At 37.6% G+C, this 20670-nt stretch overlaps 2 protein-coding genes across 3 annotated transcripts in view; one reads left to right on the forward strand and one right to left on the reverse strand.

Moving 5' to 3' along the window:
- Positions 1–11368, forward strand: part of man2b1 (mannosidase, alpha, class 2B, member 1) — a 53172-nt gene extending 41804 nt beyond the window's left edge. Inside the window, exon 23 of the mRNA XM_088074838.1 lies at positions 10530–11368. Coding sequence (XP_087930964.1) covers positions 10530–10633 — 104 coding nt within the window. The 3' untranslated portion in view covers positions 10634–11368. The remainder of the gene's footprint in view (positions 1–10529) is intronic.
- Positions 11369–12987: 1619 nt separating this feature from the next.
- Positions 12988–20670, reverse strand: part of trmt1 (tRNA methyltransferase 1) — a 36804-nt gene continuing 29121 nt past the window's right edge. For both annotated transcript variants that reach the window (XM_042485109.2, XM_042485108.2), the window contains exons 7-16: positions 19097–19245; positions 18610–18693; positions 18172–18241; positions 17798–17932; positions 17554–17639; positions 16557–16665; positions 16310–16386; positions 16044–16163; positions 15307–15421; positions 12988–13322 (exon numbers count right to left, since the gene is read on the reverse strand). In XM_042485109.2, the coding sequence (XP_042341043.2) occupies positions 13248–13322; positions 15307–15421; positions 16044–16163; positions 16310–16386; positions 16557–16665; positions 17554–17639; positions 17798–17932; positions 18172–18241; positions 18610–18693; positions 19097–19245 (1020 nt within the window). In that variant the 3' untranslated portion in view covers positions 12988–13247. The remainder of the gene's footprint in view (positions 13323–15306; positions 15422–16043; positions 16164–16309; positions 16387–16556; positions 16666–17553; positions 17640–17797; positions 17933–18171; positions 18242–18609; positions 18694–19096; positions 19246–20670) is intronic.

Raw genomic sequence — 20670 nt, forward strand, 5'->3', positions numbered from 1 at the left:
GCTTTTTTCAACTACTTTCAGCTGTTTTTGGACATGTCATTTTTTGACATTTTTGCCATACTATAGCCTTGCTTTTCGGGTCATTTTTTCGACATGCCATTTTATGTTGTTTTTGTCCGTTTGTGCAACTTTGTATGCTATAGCGTGTTCAGGCATGCTTTTTAATGCCATTTTCATTCATTTTCAGCTGTTTTTGGGACATGTCATTTTTTGATATTTTTGCCATACTATAGCCTTGCTTTTTGGGTCATTTTTTTCGACATGCCATTTTATGATGTTTTTGTCCGTTTTTGCAACTGTCTTTGCTATGGCGTGTCTCGGCACGCTATTTAAAGCCATTTTCAACCATTTTCAGCTGTTTTTTGGAAATGACATTTTTTGACATTTTTGCCATACTATAGCCTTGCTTTTTGGGTCACTTTTTCCGACATGCCATTTTATGGTGTTTTTGGCCGTTTTTAGCAAATGTCTTTGCTATGGCGTGTCTCGGCATGCTATTTAATGCTATTTTCAACTACTTTCAGCTGTTTTTTGGACATGTCATTTTTTGACATTTTTGCCATACTATAGCCTTGCTTTTCAGGTCATTTTTTCGACATGTCATATTATGATTTTTTTGTCCATTTTGCAGCGGTCTTTGCTATGGTGTGTCTCGGCACGCTATTTATAGCCATTTTCAACCATTTTCAGCTTTTTTTTGGAAATGACATTTTTGACATTTTTGCCATACTATAGCCTTGCTTTTTGGGTCATTTTTTTCGACATGCCATTTTATGATGTTTTTGTCCGTTTTTGCAACTGTCTTTGCTATGGCGTGTCTCGGCACGCTATTTAAAGCCATTTTCAACCATTTTCAGCTGTTTTTTGGAAATGACATTTTTTGACATTTTTGCCATACTATAGCCTTGCTTTTTGGGTCATTTTTTTCGACATGCCATTTTATGATGTTTTTGTCCGTTTTTGCAACTGTCTTTGCTATGGCGTGTCTTGGCGTGATATTCAATGCAGTTTTAAGCTGTTTTCAGCTTTTTTTTGGACATGTCATTTTTTGTCATTTTTGCCATACTATAGCCTTGCTTTTTGGGTCATTTTTTCGACATGCCATATTATGTTGTTTTTGTCCGTTTGTGCAACTTTGTATGCTATAGCGTGTTCAGGCATGCTTTTTAATGCCATTTTCATTCATTTTCAGCTGTTTTTGGGACATGTCATTTTTTGATATTTTTGCCATACTATAGCCTTGCTTTTTGGGTCATTTTTTCGACATGTCATATTATGATTTTTTTGTCCATTTTTGCAACGGTCTTTGCTATGGTGTGTCTCGGCACGCTATTTAAAGCCATTTTCAACCATTTTCAGCTGTTTTTTGGAAATGACATTTTTGACATTTTTGCCATACTATAGCCTTGCTTTTTGGGTCATTTTTTTCGACATGCCATTTTATGATGTTTTTGTCCGTTTTTGCAACTGTCTTTGCTATGGCGTGTCTCGGCACGCTATTTAAAGCCATTTTCAACCATTTTCAGCTGTTTTTTGGAAATGACATTTTTTGATATTTTTGCCATACTATAGCCTTGCTTTTTGGGTCATTTTTTTCGACATGCCATTTTATGTTGTTTTTGTCCGTTTTTGCAACTGTCTTTGCTATGGCGTGTCTTGGCGTGATATTCAATGCAGTTTTAAGCTGTTTTCAGCTTTTTTTTGGACATGTCATTTTTTGTCATTTTTGCCATACTACAGCCTTGCCTTTTGGGTCATTTTTTCGACATGCTATATTATGGTATTTTGGGCAGTTTTTGCAACATTGTGGTAGGTCAGTGCGCGGCCGAACATATAAAAGAAGGCCACAAGCATCAAGGAGCAAGACAACCTGTTTATTTACAATAACTTAAACAACAATCAATTAAACCAAAGTGGCCAAAACAAACAAAGAAAATGGGGAATCGCTGGTCCAACCACGGCTAATGGACCCAGCTCATCCCCCTGAACAAAAACACCAACAAACCAAACAGGGCAAACAACAAAAAGCTGAAAACAGGGCTGCCGGTGACCTCCAATCCGAATTTAGGATTACGAACCAAGACCATCGCCATCGCCCTGCTGTCCCTGTTGATTCTGTTTCTGCGTCAGCCGTGAATGAAGCATCATTAGTGCCAGGTTTTGTATCCCTCTCTTGATTTGAAGCACCTGGAGGAAAGAAACACACACGTACACACACAGAGAAAGAGAGAAAGGGAGACAGATTGAGAAAGAGAGCACAGGAAAACAGCCAGAAACACTATAAGTAGCATGTCTAGCTAGGCTAGTATAGAATGTTAAAAAAAAATGGCGAAAACCACCATGAAATAACAGATAGAAAAAATGAACAAAAAAGCAAGGCAAAAGTATGGCCAAAACGTAAAAATATGACATGTCCCAAAACAGCTGAAAACAGCATTAAAAAACGTGCCCACATGCGTCATAGCATAGAATTTTGCAAAAAACAAAACAAAAACAAAAACACCGACATACAGCATGTCAAACAAATGACTAACAAATGACTAAAAAGCAAGGCTATAGTATGGCAAAAATGTCAAAAAATGACTTTTCCAAAAAACAGCTGAAAACAGCTTAAAACTGCATTAAATAGCATGCCAAAACACGCCATAGTAAAGACAGTTGCTGAAACGGACAAAAACAACATAAAATGGCAGGTCGAAAAAATGACCCAAAAGCAAGGCTATAGTATGGCAAAAATGACAAAAAATGACATGTCCAAAAAACAGCTGAAAACAGCTTAAAACTGCATTAAATAGCGTGCCGAGACTCGCCATAGCAACGACAGTTGCAAAAACAGACAAAAACAACATAAAATTGCATGTCGAAAAAATGACCCAAAAAGCAAGGCTATAGTATGGCAAGAATGACAAAAAATGACATGTCCAAAAAACAGCTGAAAACAGCTTAAAACTGCATTAAATAGCGTGCCAAGACACGCCATAGCAAAGACAGTTGCAAAAACGGACAAAAACAACATAAAATTGCAGGTCGAAAAAATGACCCAAAAAGCAAGGCTATAGTATGGCAAAAATGACAAAAAATGACATGTCCACAAAAAAGCTGAAAATAGTTGAAAATGGCATTAAATAGCGTGCCAAGACATGCCATAGCAAAGACAGTTGCAAAAACGGACAAAAACAACATAAAATGGCATGTCGAAAAAATGACCCAAAAAGCAAGGCTATAGTATGGCAAATATGTCAAAAAATGTCATGTCCAAAAAACAGCTGAAAACAGCTTAAAACTGCATTAAATAGCGTGCCAAGACACGCCATAGCAAAGACAGTTGCAAAAACGGACAAAAACAACATAAAATGGCATGTCGAAAAAATGACCCGAAAAGCAAGGCTATAGTATGGCAAAAATGTCAAAAAATGACATGTCCAAAAAACAGCTGAAAACAGCTTAAAACTGCATTAAATAGCATGCCAAGACACGCCATAGCAAAGACAGTTAAAAAACGGACAAAAACAACATAAAATGGCATGTCGAAAAAATGACCCAAAAAGCAAGGCTATAGTATGGCAAAAATGTCAAAAAATGACATGTCCAAAAAACAGCTGAAAATAGTTGAAAATGGCATTAAATAGCGTGCCGAGACTCGCTATAGCAACGACAGTTGCAAAAACAAACAAAAACAACATAAAATTGCAGGTCGAAAAAATGACCCAAAAAGCAAGGCTATAGTATGGCAAAAATGTCAAAAAATGACATGTCCAAAAAACAGCTGAAAACAGCTTAAAACTGCATTAAATAGCGTGCCAAAAGACGCCATAGCAAAGACAGTTGCAAAAACGGACAAAAACATCATAAAATGGCATGTCGAAAAAATGACCCAAAAAGCAAGGCTATAGTATGGCAAAAATGTCAAAAAATGACATGTCCAAAAAACAGCTGAAAATAGTTGAAAATGGCATTAAATAGCGTGCCGAGACTCGCTATAGCAACGACAGTTGCAAAAACAGACAAAAACATCATAATACGGTCATGTCGGAAAAAGTGACCCGAAAAGCAAGGCTATAGTATGGCAAAAATATAAAAAAATGACATGTCCAAAAAACAGCTGAAAATAGTTGAAAATGGCATTAAATAGCGTGCCGAGACACGCCATAGCAAAGACAGTTGCAAAAACGGACAAAAACAACATAAAATGGCATGTCGAAAAAATGACCCAAAAAGCAAGGCTATAGTATGGCAAAAATCTCAAAAAATGACATGTCCAAAAAACAGCTGAAAACAGCTTAAAACTGCATTAAATAGCGTGCCAAGACACACCATAGCAAAGACAGTTGCAAAAACGGACAAAAACAACATAAAATGGCATGTCGAAAAAATGACCCAAAAAGCAAGGCTATAGTATGGCAAATATGTCAAAAAATGTCATGTCCAAAAAACAGCTGAAAACAGCTTAAAACTGCATTAAATAGCGTGCCAAGACACGCCATAGCATAGACAGTTAAAAAAACCTGACAAAAACATAATAAAATGGCATGTCGAAAAAGTGACCCGAAAAGCAAGGCTATAGTATGGCAAAAATGTCAAAAAATGTCATGTCCAAAAAACAGCTGAAAACAGCTTAAAACTGCATTAAATAGCATGCCAAAACACGCCATAGCAAAGACAGTTACAAAAACGGACAAAAACAACATAAAATGGCATGTCGAAAAAATGACCCAAAAAGCAAGGCTATAGTATGGCAAAAATGTCAAAAAATGACATGTCCAAAAAACAGCTGAAAACAGCTTAAAACTGCATTAAATAGCGTGCCAAAAGACGCCATAGCAAAGACAGTTGCAAAAACGGACAAAAACATCATAAAATGGCATGTCGAAAAAATGACCCGAAAAGCAAGGCTATAGTATGGCAAAAATCTCAAAAAATGACATGTCCAAAAAACAGCTGAAAATAGTTGAAAATGGCATTAAATAGCGTGCCGAGACTCGCTATAGCAACGACAGTTGCAAAAACGGACAAAAACAACATAAAACGGTCATGTCAGAAAAAGTGACCCAAAAAGCAAGGCTATAGTATGGCAAAAATGTCAAAAAATGACATGTCCAAAAAACAGCTGAAAATAGTTGAAAATGGCATTAAATAGCATGCCAAAACACGCCATAGCAAAGACAGTTGCAAAAACGGACAAAAACAACATAAAATGGCATGTCGAAAAAATGACCCAAAAAGCAAGGCTATAGTATGGCAAAAATGATAAAAAATGACATGTCCACAAAAAAGCTGAAAATAGTTGAAAATGGCATTAAATAGCGTGCCGAGACACGCCATAGCAAAGACAGATGCAAAAACGGACAAAAACAACATAAAATGGCATGTCAGAAAAAGTGACCCAAAAAGCAAGGCTATAGTATGGCAAAAATGTCAAAAAATGACATGTCCAAAAAACAGCTGAAAACAGCTTAAAACTGCATTAAATAGCATGCCAAAACACACCATAGCAAAGACAGTTACAAAAACGGACAAAAACAACATAAAATGGCATGTCGAAAAAATGACCCAAAAAGCAAGGCTATAGTATGGCAAAAATGACAAAAAATGACATGTCCAAAAAACAGCTGAAAACAGCTTAAAACTGCGTTAAATAGCGTGCCAAGACACGCCATAGCAAAGACAGTTAAAAAACGGACAAAAACAACATAAAATTGCAGGTCGAAAAAATGACCCAAAAAGCAAGGCTATAGTATGGCAAAAATGACAAAAAATGACATGTCCACAAAAAAGCTGAAAATAGTTGAAAATGGCATTAAATAGCGTGCCAAGACTCGCTATAGCAACGACAGTTGCAAAAACGGACAAAAACATCATAATACGGTCATGTCGGAAAAAGTGACCCAAAAAGCAAGGCTATAGTATGGCAAAAATGACAAAAAATGACATGTCCAAAAAACAGCTGAAAACAGCTTAAAACTGCATTAAATAGCGTGCCAAGACACGCCATAGCAAAGACAGTTGCAAAAACGGACAAAAACATCATAAAATGGCATGTCGAAAAAATGACCCAAAAAGCAAGGCTATAGTATGACAAAAATGACAAAAAATGACATGTCCAAAAAACAGCTGAAAATAGTTGAAAATGGCATTAAATAGCGTGCCGAGACTCGCTATAGCAACGACAGTTGCAAAAACGGACAAAAACAACATAATACGGTCATGTCGGAAAAAGTGACCCAAAAAGCAAGGCTATAGTATGGCAAAAATGACAAAAAATGACATGTCCAAAAAACAGCTGAAAACAGCTTAAAACTGCATTAAATAGCATGCCAAAACACACCATAGCAAAGACAGTTACAAAAACGGACAAAAACATCATAAAATGGCATGTCGAAAAAATGACCCAAAAAGCAAGGCTATAGTATGGCAAAAATCTCAAAAAATGACATGTCCAAAAAACAGCTGAAAATAGTTGAAAATGGCATTAAATAGCGTGCCGAGACTCGCTATAGCAACGACAGTTGCAAAAACGGACAAAAACAACATAATACGGTCATGTCGGAAAAAGTGACCCAAAAAGCAAGGCTATAGTATGGCAAAAATATGAAAAAATGACATGTCCAAAAAACAGCTGAAAATAGTTGAAAATGGCATTAAATAGCGTGCCGAGACACGCCATAGCACACAAAGTTGCACAAACGGACAAAAACATCATAATATGGCATGTCGGAAAAAGTGACCCAAAAAGCAAGGCTATAGTATGGCAAAAATGACAAAAAATGACATGTCCAAAAAACAGCTGAAAACAGCTTAAAACTGCATTAAATAGCGTGCCAAGACACGCCATAGCAAAGACAGTTGCAAAAACGGACAAAAACATCATAAAATGGCATGTCGAAAAAATGACCCAAAAAGCAAGGCTATAGTATGGCAAAAATGTCAAAAAATGACATGTCCAAAAAACAGCTGAAAATAGTTGAAAATGGCATTAAATAGCGTGCCGAGACTCGCTATAGCAACGACAGTTGCAAAAACGGACAAAAACAACATAAAATGGCATGTCGAAAAAATGACCCAAAAAGCAAGGCTATAGTATGGCAAAAATGACATGTCCAAAAAACAGCTGAAAACAGCTTAAAACTGCATTAAATAGCGTGCCAAAAGACGCCATAGCAAAGACAGTTGCAAAAACGGACAAAAACATCATAAAATGGCATGTCGGAAAAAGTGACCCGAAAAGCAAGGCTATAGTATGGCAAAAATGACAAAAAATGACATGTCCAAAAAACAGCTGAAAACAGCTTAAAACTGCATTAAATAGCGTGCCAAAAGACGCCATAGCAAAGACAGTTGCAAAAACGGACAAAAACATCATAAAATGGCATGTCGAAAAAATGACCCAAAAAGCAAGGCTATAGTATGGCAAAAATGACAAAAAATGACATGTCCAAAAAACAGCTGAAAATAGTTGAAAATGGCATTAAATAGCGTGCCAAAACACGCTATAGCAAAGACAGTTACAAAAACGGACAAAAACATCATAATACGGTCATGTCGGAAAAAGTGACCCAAAAAGCAAGGCTATAGTATGGCAAAAATGTCAAAAAATGTCATGTCCAAAAAACAGCTGAAAATAGTTGAAAATGGCATTAAATAGCGTGCCGAGACTCGCTATAGCAACGACAGTTGCAAAAACGGACAAAAACAACATAATACGGTCATGTCAGAAAAAGTGACCCAAAAAGCAAGGCTATAGTATGGCAAAAATCTCAAAAAATGACATGTCCAAAAAACAGCTGAAAATAGTTGAAAATGGCATTAAATAGCGTGCCGAGACTCGCTATAGCAACGACAGTTGCAAAAACTGACAAAAACAACATAATACGGTCATGTCGGAAAAAGTGACCCAAAAAGCAAGGCTATAGTATGGCAAAAATGACAAAAAATGACATGTCCAAAAAACAGCTGAAAACAGCTTAAAACTGCATTAAATAGCGTGCCAAGACACGCCATAGCAAAGACAGTTGCAAAAACGGACAAAAACAACATAAAATGGCATGTCGAAAAAATGACCCAAAAAGCAAGGCTATAGTATGGCAAAAATGTCAAAAAATGTCATGTCCAAAAAACAGCTGAAAATAGTTGAAAATGGCATTAAATAGCGTGCCGAGACACGCTATAGCAACGACAGTTGCAAAAACGGACAAAAACAACATAATACGGTCATGTCGGAAAAAGTGACCCAAAAAGCAAGGCTATAGTATGGCAAAAATATGAAAAAATGACATGTCCAAAAAACAGCTGAAAACAGCTTAAAACTGCATTAAATAGCGTGCCAAAACACGCAATAGCAAAGACAGTTACAAAAACAGACAAAAACATTAAATGGCATTAAATAGCGTGTCTAAAAACACTATAGCATATAAAGTTGTAAAAACTGCCAAAAACAACACAATATGGCATGTCCAGAAATTTGGATGCCATGCCGTAGTATTGCATTTTCGGTTGTTTTTTCGACCTGCCATCTTCGGGTGTTTTGGGCCTATTTTTGTGCATTTCATGCTGTGGCGTGTCTGGACACACTGTTTCATGTCATGTTTTTCCGTTTTTTTTAGCTGTCTTTGGTACATGTCATTTTTGACATTATCATACTATTGTATTGCATTTTCATTCTTTTTTTTGGCATGCTATATTAGGATGTTTTTAGCCGTTTTTGCAACATTCTATGCCGAACGGCCAAAAATGTCAAAAAAGAGGAAATGTAGTCATATTATATGTCATAAAAATTCAGGAAAAAGACATAGTATAGTATGTCTAAACAAGACAAAAACAGTCATAATATAGTATGTCAAAAAAATAGGAAAATTAATCAGAGTACAGTAATATCAATCGTATGGTGTATCAGAAATTTGGGGAAAAAAATCAGAGTATTGTATGTCGACTCAAGAGGGAAAAAAAATTATTCAGTATTCAAAAAACTTGCAAAAAATAAGTGTAGTTTTTCAAAAGTCATAGTATAGCATGTCAAAAAATTCTAAATTTTGTGGGAAAATGTCTCAGTATACCATATAAAAATATAGTATTATAGTAATTATAGTATAGTAGTATGTAATAGCATAGAATGTCATAGTATAGTTTATCAGAAAAAAGTCTGTATAGTCTAAATATGTCATTGAATAGTATGTCGAAAAAGTTATAATGTAGTATAACGAAAAATTACATAGTATAGCCAATCACAAGGTCATGCGTATCACGTAAGACAAAGTCATAGTGAAGTACGTCGAAAAAAGTGAAAGCATGTCAACAAAGTCACAGTATAGTACATTAAAAAAAAATTGTAAAAAGCATGTCAAAATAAGAGTGGAGAAATATTATAGTATAGTACGGTGGTCAACAACCTTTACTTTAAAAAGAGCAATTTTTGGCCAAAAAAAAATTAAAAATCTGTCTAGAGCCACAAAACATATTTGATACTTAAAATGAAGGTAAAACAACACATTTAGTCAAAATTAGCCCATCAATATTATTTATGGGTCTATATGAGCATTCACTCATGTGTTTTAGCACTATTTATTATTTTTTGTTACATGAACTTTGCAGCGTTGCTGGTAAAAATGAACAGATCTCTCTGTGCGATGTTAGCCTCTCTTTCGTGATTCAGGACCGCCCACCACGGTCAAAAAAAGCACCAGAAGGTCACAGAAACATGACGCATATTTTAGTTATGAAATGCTAATACATTTTCATATTCGGTGTACAGGCTACATATTTTTGCAATTGAAAAAAATGCAAGAGTAATTTAGGCCTAAAACAATAATAAAATTGAATGATCGCTATTCATTTCCACATCATTTTTCGTCAGAGACACAGGAGCCACTGGAGAGGGGCTAACGAGCTGCATGTGGCTCCAGAGCCACGGCTTGCCCACCCTGGTGTAGTAGGTCAAAAAAAATCATGGTATAGAAGGCCTTAAAAAATAAAATAAAAGCGTAAACTTTACAGGAAATGTGCGACACCTTGCTGTAGCTCTAACCTCGACCTCTAACCCCTGTTGGAGAATCTGTGTTAAAAAAAAAAGCACTCGACTCACCAAAGATGACAACCGGACAGCCGAATGTTGGTGAAAGCGTCTCGTGTGTCAGCGCTCTGGCAGGAAGCCGCCGCCGCTGCGCTGCGGTGACGGACGGAGCGCTCGGCTGCTGGCTGAGGATCGTGTTGAGTTTCAGCTGTAGATGGAGGAGAGGAGGGTGAACGCAGAAAGACACGTCTGAATTCTTCCAGGGTGGTAATCACTGCTCCATTACAGTCAACTTAACGATAAAGACTATTTCCCTGCAGGGACCAATCAAGCAGGCGGTGAAATATAATGAGTCATAAACGCATTGTTGTGGTTCGGAGCTTTGATAGTAAACTGCGGGGTGTTTTAGCAGCTCAGCAAGGCTCATTTTCTAAGAGGTTGAATTAATTTGTTTCACTTTGCTGTTTGCTATCGTAGAAATAATGTCTCTTTTTGTTATTTTTCACGTGCTGTGTCTGTGTTGCAGAAGAGAGGCCCCTGCTGAAGAATTTCCAAGAGCGCTCCGTATGGGATGTGACCTTGAGGCCGATGGAGATCCGAACCTTCCTGCTCAGAGTCAGCCTCAGATAGCCATCAGACACCTCGCCTTGACGACTAATTTGGGATGCGATTTTAATCAATTTAAGTTCCCGTGGCCTCTCGCTTGTGTTTGACTCGATCAAGCGAGGACAATTTTACAATTTTACACCACTTAGAAAATTTACGAGAAAGTTTTAAAAGGGTTTCTGTTTACTAAAGAAAAGGAGGCTGTTCGCTCATGACTTGATTTCTGCCCACGAGACTAAATCAGCCCCGGGGCCAGACGTGCCTGAGCCGTGATTCCACAAACATGTCAAGATCCGGTTTGCTCTACTTGGAACAACAATATAAACCGGATCTGAAGATGTTTTTGGAAAGCCTGCTGTGAGTTTGAATTTCTGAAAACCAAGAAAGCGAGTGTGTTTTCCTCGTGGCCGTCCAAAAAGAAACAAAGGCACCGTTATTTGCCAATTAGTGACACTGACGGACAGCACATGACTCTTTTCAGACAGAATGCACAGAATTTGCTGAAGCTGCCTTTTGTACTGCACACATGAATAGCACCACATCCCTCAAAAGTGACCCTGCAACTTTTTTTTAGCCCTAAAACTGACTTTTTTAGAATAATTTTCTTCCAATCAAACACAAAAACAATGGTGCCAACTTGTACTGACTGCCTGACTGTGCAATAAGTGTGACCTTTGTATTTCTGCCAATATGTATATAGTTTGGACATGATTTTATACTGATCATCAAGCAGCTGATAATAAAGTCTTATCATTCTTACTTTGTGTTAATCTGTACGTTATTTTTACAGCTACACATCCATCAAAGTCGCCTCAAAATCGATAAAAGGTTTTGAAGTTTGAAGTTGGTAAAATGTTCCAACTGGTTTCATTTAAACACCAGACAGGTATACCCAATTTTACAACTAAGTTAACTTAACTAGCAGCCAAAAATAAAAAGGACTTTTACATGTGCAAAATTAAGATTTTAGTCAATCTTCTTCATGTTGCCGAAACTAAAACTGCTGAAAAACTAAACTAAAACTGCTACCCATCGGATTTCAGTCAGGGTTATTTGTTTAGTAATCTGCAGAGGTCTTTTCGTCTCTAAAACAAACATCAGGTGATTTAAACAGGTAAAAGCATTATTAAAGGCATTATTAAATGTCTGTTTTTCAGACATTTAAGATTTGATAAGAGCACCCTGGTGACACACAAAAAACAAAAAAAAAAAACTCACCAAATCCGTCTGATGAAAGTTACCTGAGGAAGAACAGAAGAAAACAGTTAAGGTACAAGGTAGATTTACTGTCATTTTTCTCAAATGTGGTTTAAGAAGAAATGAAATTGAAGGTGATCCTAAATCCTGCAACATCTTTTTGGTGTCGAAGGAGTTAGTTGAGGACTCTCACAGTCTGGGAAAAGAAGCTGCTCTGCAGTCTGGTGGTTCGGCAGCAGATACTTCTGTATCCAGATGGCAGCAGGGTGAACAGACTGTGGCTGCTGTCTTTCAGTATCCTTTGGGCTCTGTGCAGACACCTCACTTCACCGAGATCGCTGATGCTCCGTCGATGGGAACCAGTGATGTTCTGGGCAGTTTTAATAACCGGCTGTAGAGCTTCCTGTCCTGGGCCGTGCACGAACCATGATGATGTTTGCAGTCAGTGTGCTTTCTATCGCTCCTCTGTGGAAGTAAACCAGGATCTTGCTCTGGAGTTTAGCCTTCCTAAGTTTCTGTAGGCGGTAGAGCCTTTTCTGTGCTTTTCTCAGTGATAGTAATTCCAAGGAGCCTTCAGCTGTTCACCTGCTCCACCTCAGCTCCACTGATGTACACAGGGGTGTGTGTCTGCCTCCTTTCTAAAATCAACAATCAGCTCCTTGGTTTGACTGATGTTGAGCTGTAGGTTGTTCTCTGTGTAATACCGCCGATGATGGTGGCGTCGTCCGCGTACTTCACGATAGAGTTCTCCTGATGTCTGAGTGCAGTGTACAGTGTGAACAGGAGGGGGCTGACCTGAGCAAACTGGCTTTATTTGTTTCAAAAACATGGAAAATGGTCAAATATGCAATGAAAGAATAAATGATCCCAAAAAAACAAAGAAATGATCCGGGGAAAGTGCTTAAAAATTATAATAATTCTGATAGCTAATTTCAAATATCTATTAGAATTTTAACAATTTCCCTTTTTTCTTTCACTGATGTACATTTTTCCCCTCAATTTAAAAAACAATTTTCTACATCTACTCATTTCTTGCTCTTTCATTGATCTTTTCTAAGTAGTTCATTGCCTTTTTCCTGTGTTTTGTAAAAAACAAATCACACAAATTTGCTCGGGGTTCAAAGATCAATACTTGTGTGAGGCGTCTGAAAGCAGCCCAAGAAAAGTGATGATGCTCCAGGTTTCAAAGGGTTATAGTCAGCGTGAGGACTTTATTGGACTGAAACAGTCAAATAACAAAACATCCTAAAACAAAAAAGCTCCAGCATTACAACTGAATAAAACATGTTTTGTGTGATGACAGTATTTAGCTTTTTAGTCTCTTTCCAAATACAGTCTGATTGTAGTTCATCACACACACTTCATCCAGGCTGCACTGGGCCATGCAAACTGCAGAAATAAATTTATTTTTTTTAAAAACCGTAAAATTAACTTAAGAGAGTCATTCCATTTTCTCTTCGTTGGTCGGCTCCGGGTCGTGGGAGTAGCAGCATTTTTCTCCGTGTGTGCATGTTCCCTGAAAAACACACAATAAAAACATAAATAACAATACTCAGACAGGTTGACATTATGTCAAATAGCCGAAGGAATATTTTGGCTGCGGAGGGTGAAAGTGCTCCAGTTCTCTGGCCGAAAACCAACAGTGAGTGGCCTCCTGCCAAAGCAGCTGATGGAGACGACTAATTCACCAGCACGATTCTACGGTTTCATTTCCCACCCAGGAAATGAAGACTTTGAGAGGGTAATTAGTGTTAAAAAATGTCTCTGTCTGTAATTCTGAGACTTTGCTGCCAATATTTTCATAAAAAAACATGAGCTGAAATGATGCTGGGCTGCTTTTACTGTTCTCATAACATAAATGTCCAAATTTATGACAAAATATAAAATGCTGAACATGCAGAAAAAGTCCTGACGAATGGCAATAATCCCTGTATCATAAAAAATACATGTTATACATTGCTGCAGCTGGTATTGAATTTTATATTTTAAAAGATTTAGTACAGTATGTCATAATTGTTTTATTTAATAAAGTCATAGTAAAGAATGTCATACTGTTTTTCTATACAAAAAGTCATGGTGTGTCATAATTTTGTATATTGTATTTTGTATTGTCATAATGTTTAATGAAAAAAGTCATAATATAAGTCACATTTTTTACTTTAAAAAAGTCATAGTTTAGCATGTCACATTTTTTATTTAAAAAAATGACGTGGTATAGGATATCATAATTTCCTTTTATAAAAAAGTCATATCGTTTTTATTTTAAAAAATACTTTTTAATTTAAAAAATCAAAGTATAGTATGCCATACTTTAAATTAAAAAAGGTTTTTTTTTTAATTAAAAAAGTCATAGTACAATATGCCATTTTTTTAAATTAAAAGGTCATAGCATAGTAAATCAGAGATTTTTAAACATTAGGTCATAGTATAGTATGCCATAATCTTTTAATTTAAAACAAAAGTCATGGTATAGTATGTGATCATTTCTGAATTAAAAAACAGTCAGTGTAGTGTGTCACATTTATATCATATGTGATGGTATAGTATGTAATCTTTAAAATAAAAATAGTCATAATGTAGTATAGTATATCATTTTTATTTTTTATTATTTATTTATTTATTTTTTAAAAGTTCATACTATAGTAGTTCCAAAAAAAAATTCTGCAGTCAGAGTAAAGTGTCAGTTTTTGAGTTTTTTTGAAAGTCCAGTTGCTGATGGTATAGCACCTAAAATCGCCTGATCTGGATGACAGAAAATCTGAACCAACAGCTTTAAAACTCGTCAAGTCTTTGTAAAAACTTACATTGTTTGGGACTTTTCAGGGAAATACGACATCATAAGAAGCAACAGTGATAAAGGTAAAAGAAACGAACATGGTGTTCTGCTACATATCGTGTGTTTAAAGCAACTTTCCACTTTTTTATCATCGATACATAAAACTGTGTTGATTCAACCAACAGCTGACTGACTACAGCGGCTCTGAACAGTGCACCCTGTAGGCAGAGGCTTTTTTTTTTTCCTAGAGTGGAAGTGAGGACTTCTGAATAATTCAGAAGTACTGAATGAAGTCTGGTGTCATTACAGTTTTATCCTCCAGCACAGAAGCGATGGGATCATTTCAGGTATGAAGCAACAAAGTCTTCATGTGTCTTCCACTGCTGTTCGAGGAAAGAAATGAGTCAGGTTTGACTTTTCCAGGAAAAAACGCTTTTCTACAAATAAAACAAAACACTGGGTTGTTATTTCCAAGGAAACAGCTTTTGTTACGCAGAAAGTAAACTGCAGCGAATTAACTTCAGGATAAGTTAATTTAGGAGAAAATAAAGGCATAAAGACGTCAGAGATCCTAATCCGGATTCTCAGGCTATGTTTAGGAAGAGCAGCGCTGTGGCACGTTTTCAGATTCCTCTCCCTCAGAGGCTGAAGATAATTCTTCTCGTGGATACTTGTGTAAAATAAACGTGACGTGATGTGCGCAGCTGCCTGCAGGTGGACTGACCTGTCTGAACCTCTTGCAGGGAAAGTTCTTGAGCTCAGAGGAGTCTGTGATGTGGTTTTTTCTCTTGTTCTGGCACTTCTTCCTCTTGTCCTGCAGGTCAGCGGCGATACCGCCACTGGAGGAGAGAGAGGAGAGAACAAAAGGTTAGAGAGGGATGGAGGGAACGAGGAAGGAGAAGAAGATGCAGTAAAATGGAATAAGATGAAGGTGTGAAGGAGAAAAAAATGATATGGAGAAACAACATGTGCAAGGAGCGAATTAACCTGAATTCACAGCTTTATTTTCTAAAATACCAAACTAGCAGTAGTTCAAGTGTTTACTTCTGGTGTCTATTAGTCTGTTAAAAATCCATGAACATACTTTTGGATGTGCTTTGATCTGTGTTCAGGTACATAACTATAAACTGTGAAATACATTTTCCTTTGTGATTTCAGCTTGACATCTAAATTGTAATGCTTTGGTGCATCACTTTTCAAACATTTACTGCTAATTATTTCTCATTTTCAGACAAATTTTATGATTTGGGGCTTGCAGTTTCAGTGATCAAAGTTTAAGACATTTTCTAGAATTGCAGCTGCAGTCTCGTTTTAACACATTAAAAAAGGTGTTTTATCTGTGATCTGCCTCAAAATGATGTCTGCTTGTTGTACGTGTGTGTGTGTGTGTGTGTGTGTGTGTGTGTGTGTGTGTGTGTGTGTGTGTGTGTGTCCTGGGAATATGGAGGCTGTGTTGGTCACCCGGCTTTGGCTCGAGCTTTGGGTCCCCAGAAGGCCTGCGGGTTCTCCTGGAAGCGGGTCAGGTGGCGTTTACGGGACTGAGGGTTGGCGTCCTCCCTCACAGTGAAACAGGCTTCTGAGCTACGAAAACAGGTGTCACAAGTTGCAGATTAATCTCTGCTTTGTAATTTTAGGAGAAAATCGTATGATGCATGTATGCATTCTCAGCGAGTACCATTCCTCTGATGCTGTGGGCCTGATGAACTGGTCTGAGTCTGTGGTCTCACCTGGGCTCAGTGGAGAGGATCTTGAAGGCGGGGCTCGTCTCTGACAGCTTCTCCCTCTTCACAGGATTGGCCTTCTCCTGTGGCGACGACCAATCCAACACACACGTGAGTAAAAATGACGCTTCAGATTATGTTTTTATGGACTGAATGGACTCTGGCAGCGGTAAATTCAGACTGGAGGGTTCAGACTTTGTAAAAATAGCTATTGTAGTTGCTGTTTGTGGTAAAAACTTTCAGTGCGGTTTACCCAGCATCTCATGATGTCCCAGAGGGCTGCAGGAGGAGCGTCTGTCTTGATGGCGTTCTTACAGGCGTGAGAGAGGGAAACCCTGTGACCAGCATGGAGGAGAGCAGACCTGCAGAGACATGGAGGGACATGTCCTCTCATTCATTCATGCAGCTTATTTATAGACCAGATTTCTTTCTTTTTCAGACATTTTTTACACTTAGAAAAACCCACAGTCCAAAAATATCGTGGTTCTGTTCTGCGCTAATGTTTAATTTAACCAATAACAGTATTTCTAACATGTTAAATATCAAAAAAAATAACCCTTAGGGCCTGTTTAATATCACACACACTCATATCGCTCTGTGCACAAAATGCATTTTTCAAAATCAAGTTCAAATATTATATGTTAATATTATTTTCTGCATTCATTAAGTTAAATTTTTTAACCAATATCAGTCCTTATCACAAATATCAAATATTAATCAATTGTCAGATGCTAAGTAGGTTTTTTTATTATCACAGCCTGGGATATGTCAATGCTTTGATAGTGACAGAGCACCTAGTGGAAATATTATAGCATGTATTTTCTCCATATGCCAAATATGGTAAAAATGACATCATCAGGCAGAAAATAGTAAAAATGACAAATGCAAAGGCAAAAGCCCAGAATGACGCCCAGAAATAACACAATGCGTGTTTTTATACTTTGATGGCTGTGGGATAAAAAAAATGCAGTTTGAATGGGTTTGATTGGTGCATTTTCTTCAGTTAAGAGTATAAATGTAACAACTGTGTTCACACAGTATATTTTACACTTATTGTAGGAGCTGCGAAATCTGGAAATTCCAAGATTAAACAAAAACACACAATCTTGCCTAAATTTATGCTTTATGGATGAACATAGCCAAAATTATCAAAACTGAAGAATGAAAAGCCTGTGAAATGTGGCAAACAGTCCCTAAGGGTTAACAATTGGTTTACAACACTGTATACGTTTTTGCGTGTGTGTGTTTACCTAAACTGAAGCAGGGGTGGAGTATTGCAGTGTATCGTGCTGCTCAGACTGTCCACAGTGTAATAAAGAGGCACATCTTCCAACTCCTAAAACAAACAGCGTATCACAGTGTGAAAAGTCAGACTTTATTTTTGAATGTATTTTTCTCACAAAGTGAAGTTACCTGAAACATTAAACCGCACCTACATTACAATAACAGAAGATAAAGACATAAAGAGAGCGTACATAAAGGGTAAATTAATACCTCCGTCACCATGCTGAGCATGCCCTCAATGCGTTTAGATGTCCCAAATCTGGACGGGTTCCCCGACACGGCAGACAAAACCTTCTGGACAAATGCCATGTCGTGGATGGGCTCCGCCCAGATCGGACCCCCGAGCTACAGAGAGGACACACACACGCTTCAGCTGGTGTGTGTGTGTTTGCACAGTCATAAATACCAACAAGCTTTCAGAGCTGAAACCTAAAAACTTTCAAATTCTGAAAACAAATTTACAGAAAACCATAAAAAAGAACATATAAGCAAGCTGTATATGTGTGAATGTAAATACACAACAATCCAAGTTTACATCATGTGTTACGGTGTGTGTGTATGTGTGAGTGTTGTGTGTGTCTCACCTGATGTCTCTGTCCACAGTGCTCACACTCTGGTCCAACTGGAGGTCCGGTGGCAGCAGAATATTTCATACTGAAATCACAGCAGCTTTATCTTTACTGCACACGCTGACATAACTCAGCTTTCACAACTTTATTAACAAGAAAGCCGAAATACATGTAAATATTCTTACAGTAGAGTCTATAGTGATTCTGTCAGACTGTTCTTAGGTTACTTAGCTGCCTATATGCTGATGGAGCAAAAGCAGCAGCAGTTTAAAAGAAGTCATCAAATTTAGACTCTGAGGAGCAAATGTTGATATTTCCCTGTAACATTTTATCTGTGATGTCTCAAACCATCTGCAAAAAGGCCACATTTTTATTTTAAGCAAAGTCTACTGTAGATGAGTTTTCATTTCACATAAAAAAACAGCAGAAAGATTCAGTTTTTCGACATCTTACTGTTTCCCGTTGCTTGTTCTCCTGCCCATTCTCTGTAAGTAAAAAGACCCGCAGCCGACGCAGTTGTACACCAGAGCCTGTTTACTGCAACACAGGGGGGAAAAAAAGATTTAAATATAGTTTTGTTTGTGTGTTTAACCACCGAGCATGTGTGTATGTGAGCATGAAGACTACGAAATGTACATATAAAGTCAGGCACGCTAACAGTACAACCTGTTTTTAAACTGTAACAACACTCTTCATTCTCATTTCTCTTCACAATTCTTCTAAATAATAACAATTACATTTTATACATGTTTTTAATATTTTTCATTTTCTTTATCTCACAGAGTTCTGCTGCTGCCTCTGTTTTTAGTATTTGTTGCTGCAGTGACCTAGTTTCAGGATCATTCAACTTTCATCATATATCCTTTGTGTGTGTGTGTGTGTGTGTGTGTGTGCGCGCGCGCGCGCGCGTGTGCGCATGTGTGTATGTGTGTGTGTGTACCTGGCTGAATTTTTGACTTTGACCTGTCCTGTGAAGACTCGTACAAAGACCCTGATGTAAAAGTCGACGCTGACGGACAGCAGGGGCTGGATGTATCGCTGGTACACGCCGGCCCTCTGGTCCAAACTGTGGAGGATGATACGGAGAGCCTGCAGGGCGTAAAAACGAAAGAGAAACACACACATTCCTTTTTTGAATTGTGGGAAATGTCTGAAAAGTCTGATCTTTTTTTTTTTTGCACAATTTAAAGCACTAAATAAACATAAACCATGTGAGTAAAGATAATATTCTCCTGGTCTCGCTCATAATGAAATCCTTCTTCTCATACTGAAGTCCAGCTTATCACAACAATTTGTGTGTGCAAGACATAAATACATTCAGCTTGTACTAACATAAAGCTATTATTTGTTAAGAAAAAGCATGCAGAACTTTTAAAACATTTTAAACTTTGCAGGGAGGGAGGAAACAAGAAGGAACAGCCACAGTGAGCTGCAGCTGAAGAGCTGCAGGCAACAGGCTTCACACCTCCGACTCCTCAGCAAGGTGAATAACTTAACTCTGCCCTGCTGTTGTGTGAAAAACTCCTCGGACCGTGCACAGCATAAAATCAGACCGTCACTGCTCACGGCATGATATGAAAAGGGCAATTATTGACCGACTTCTTTATTAAAACAACATGAGTTTGTTTGGCTGTTTTGTAAACACAAGCATCACTTTCTCTTCTGTTGTATGTCTAAACTAGAATTACCGCCTCACAGCCGTACGCATCCATGAACCAATCAAGCTGCACTTTTATTTCATATCCACCTCTGTGAAAACATGGACTCTGCACACACATCAATTCACTATCTGGAAAAATGTCTCCCTTTCTGCTCCTGAGACATGATGTTGAATAGCATCCAAAAGAAGCGTTTTTGGAGAATATTATATTGTCACAGTGAAGTTCATCTTTTACCTTTAAGATTAAAAAAATGTCATCACTTCATCGTTTTATCCTACTAGATATTTTTGAGAAATTCTGTCATAATTAGCATATGACTTGCTGAATTACAGACAAAAATATGTTTTACAAGGTCACCGTGACCTTGACCTTTGACCACCAAATTCTAATCAGTCCTTTCTTGAGCCCAAGTGGACGTTTGTGACAGGGTTGAGGACGCTCCCTGAAAGTTTTTTTGAGATATTGTATTAACGAAAATGAGACAGACGCAAGATCACAGTGACCTTTACCTTTGATCGAAAGTCTAGGGTCCAAGTGAAGAAAGGAAGAAATCCTCTCAAGGTGTTCTTGAGATATTGCGTTCACAAAAATGAGAATGTTTCAAGGTCACAGTGACCTTTGACGACCAAAATCTAATGAGTTCATTACTGAGTCTATGTGGACTAGGTGACTTGACCTTTAACCTCTAATATCAAATAATTTCATCAAGGTTGATTGGACGTTTGTGCCATATTTAAATAATTTTCCTCAAGGTGTTTTTGAGATATTGCAGTTACAAGAGACAGACAAGGTCACAGAAACATTTGACCTATGACTACCAAAATCTAGTCAGGTCATCATTGAGTCCAAGTGG

Source organism: Plectropomus leopardus, chromosome 3 (genome assembly GCF_026936395.1).
Source record: "Plectropomus leopardus strain MGB_pleo_1.0 chromosome 3, ASM2693639v1, whole genome shotgun sequence".
Taxonomy (NCBI): domain Eukaryota; kingdom Metazoa; phylum Chordata; class Actinopteri; order Perciformes; family Serranidae; genus Plectropomus; species Plectropomus leopardus.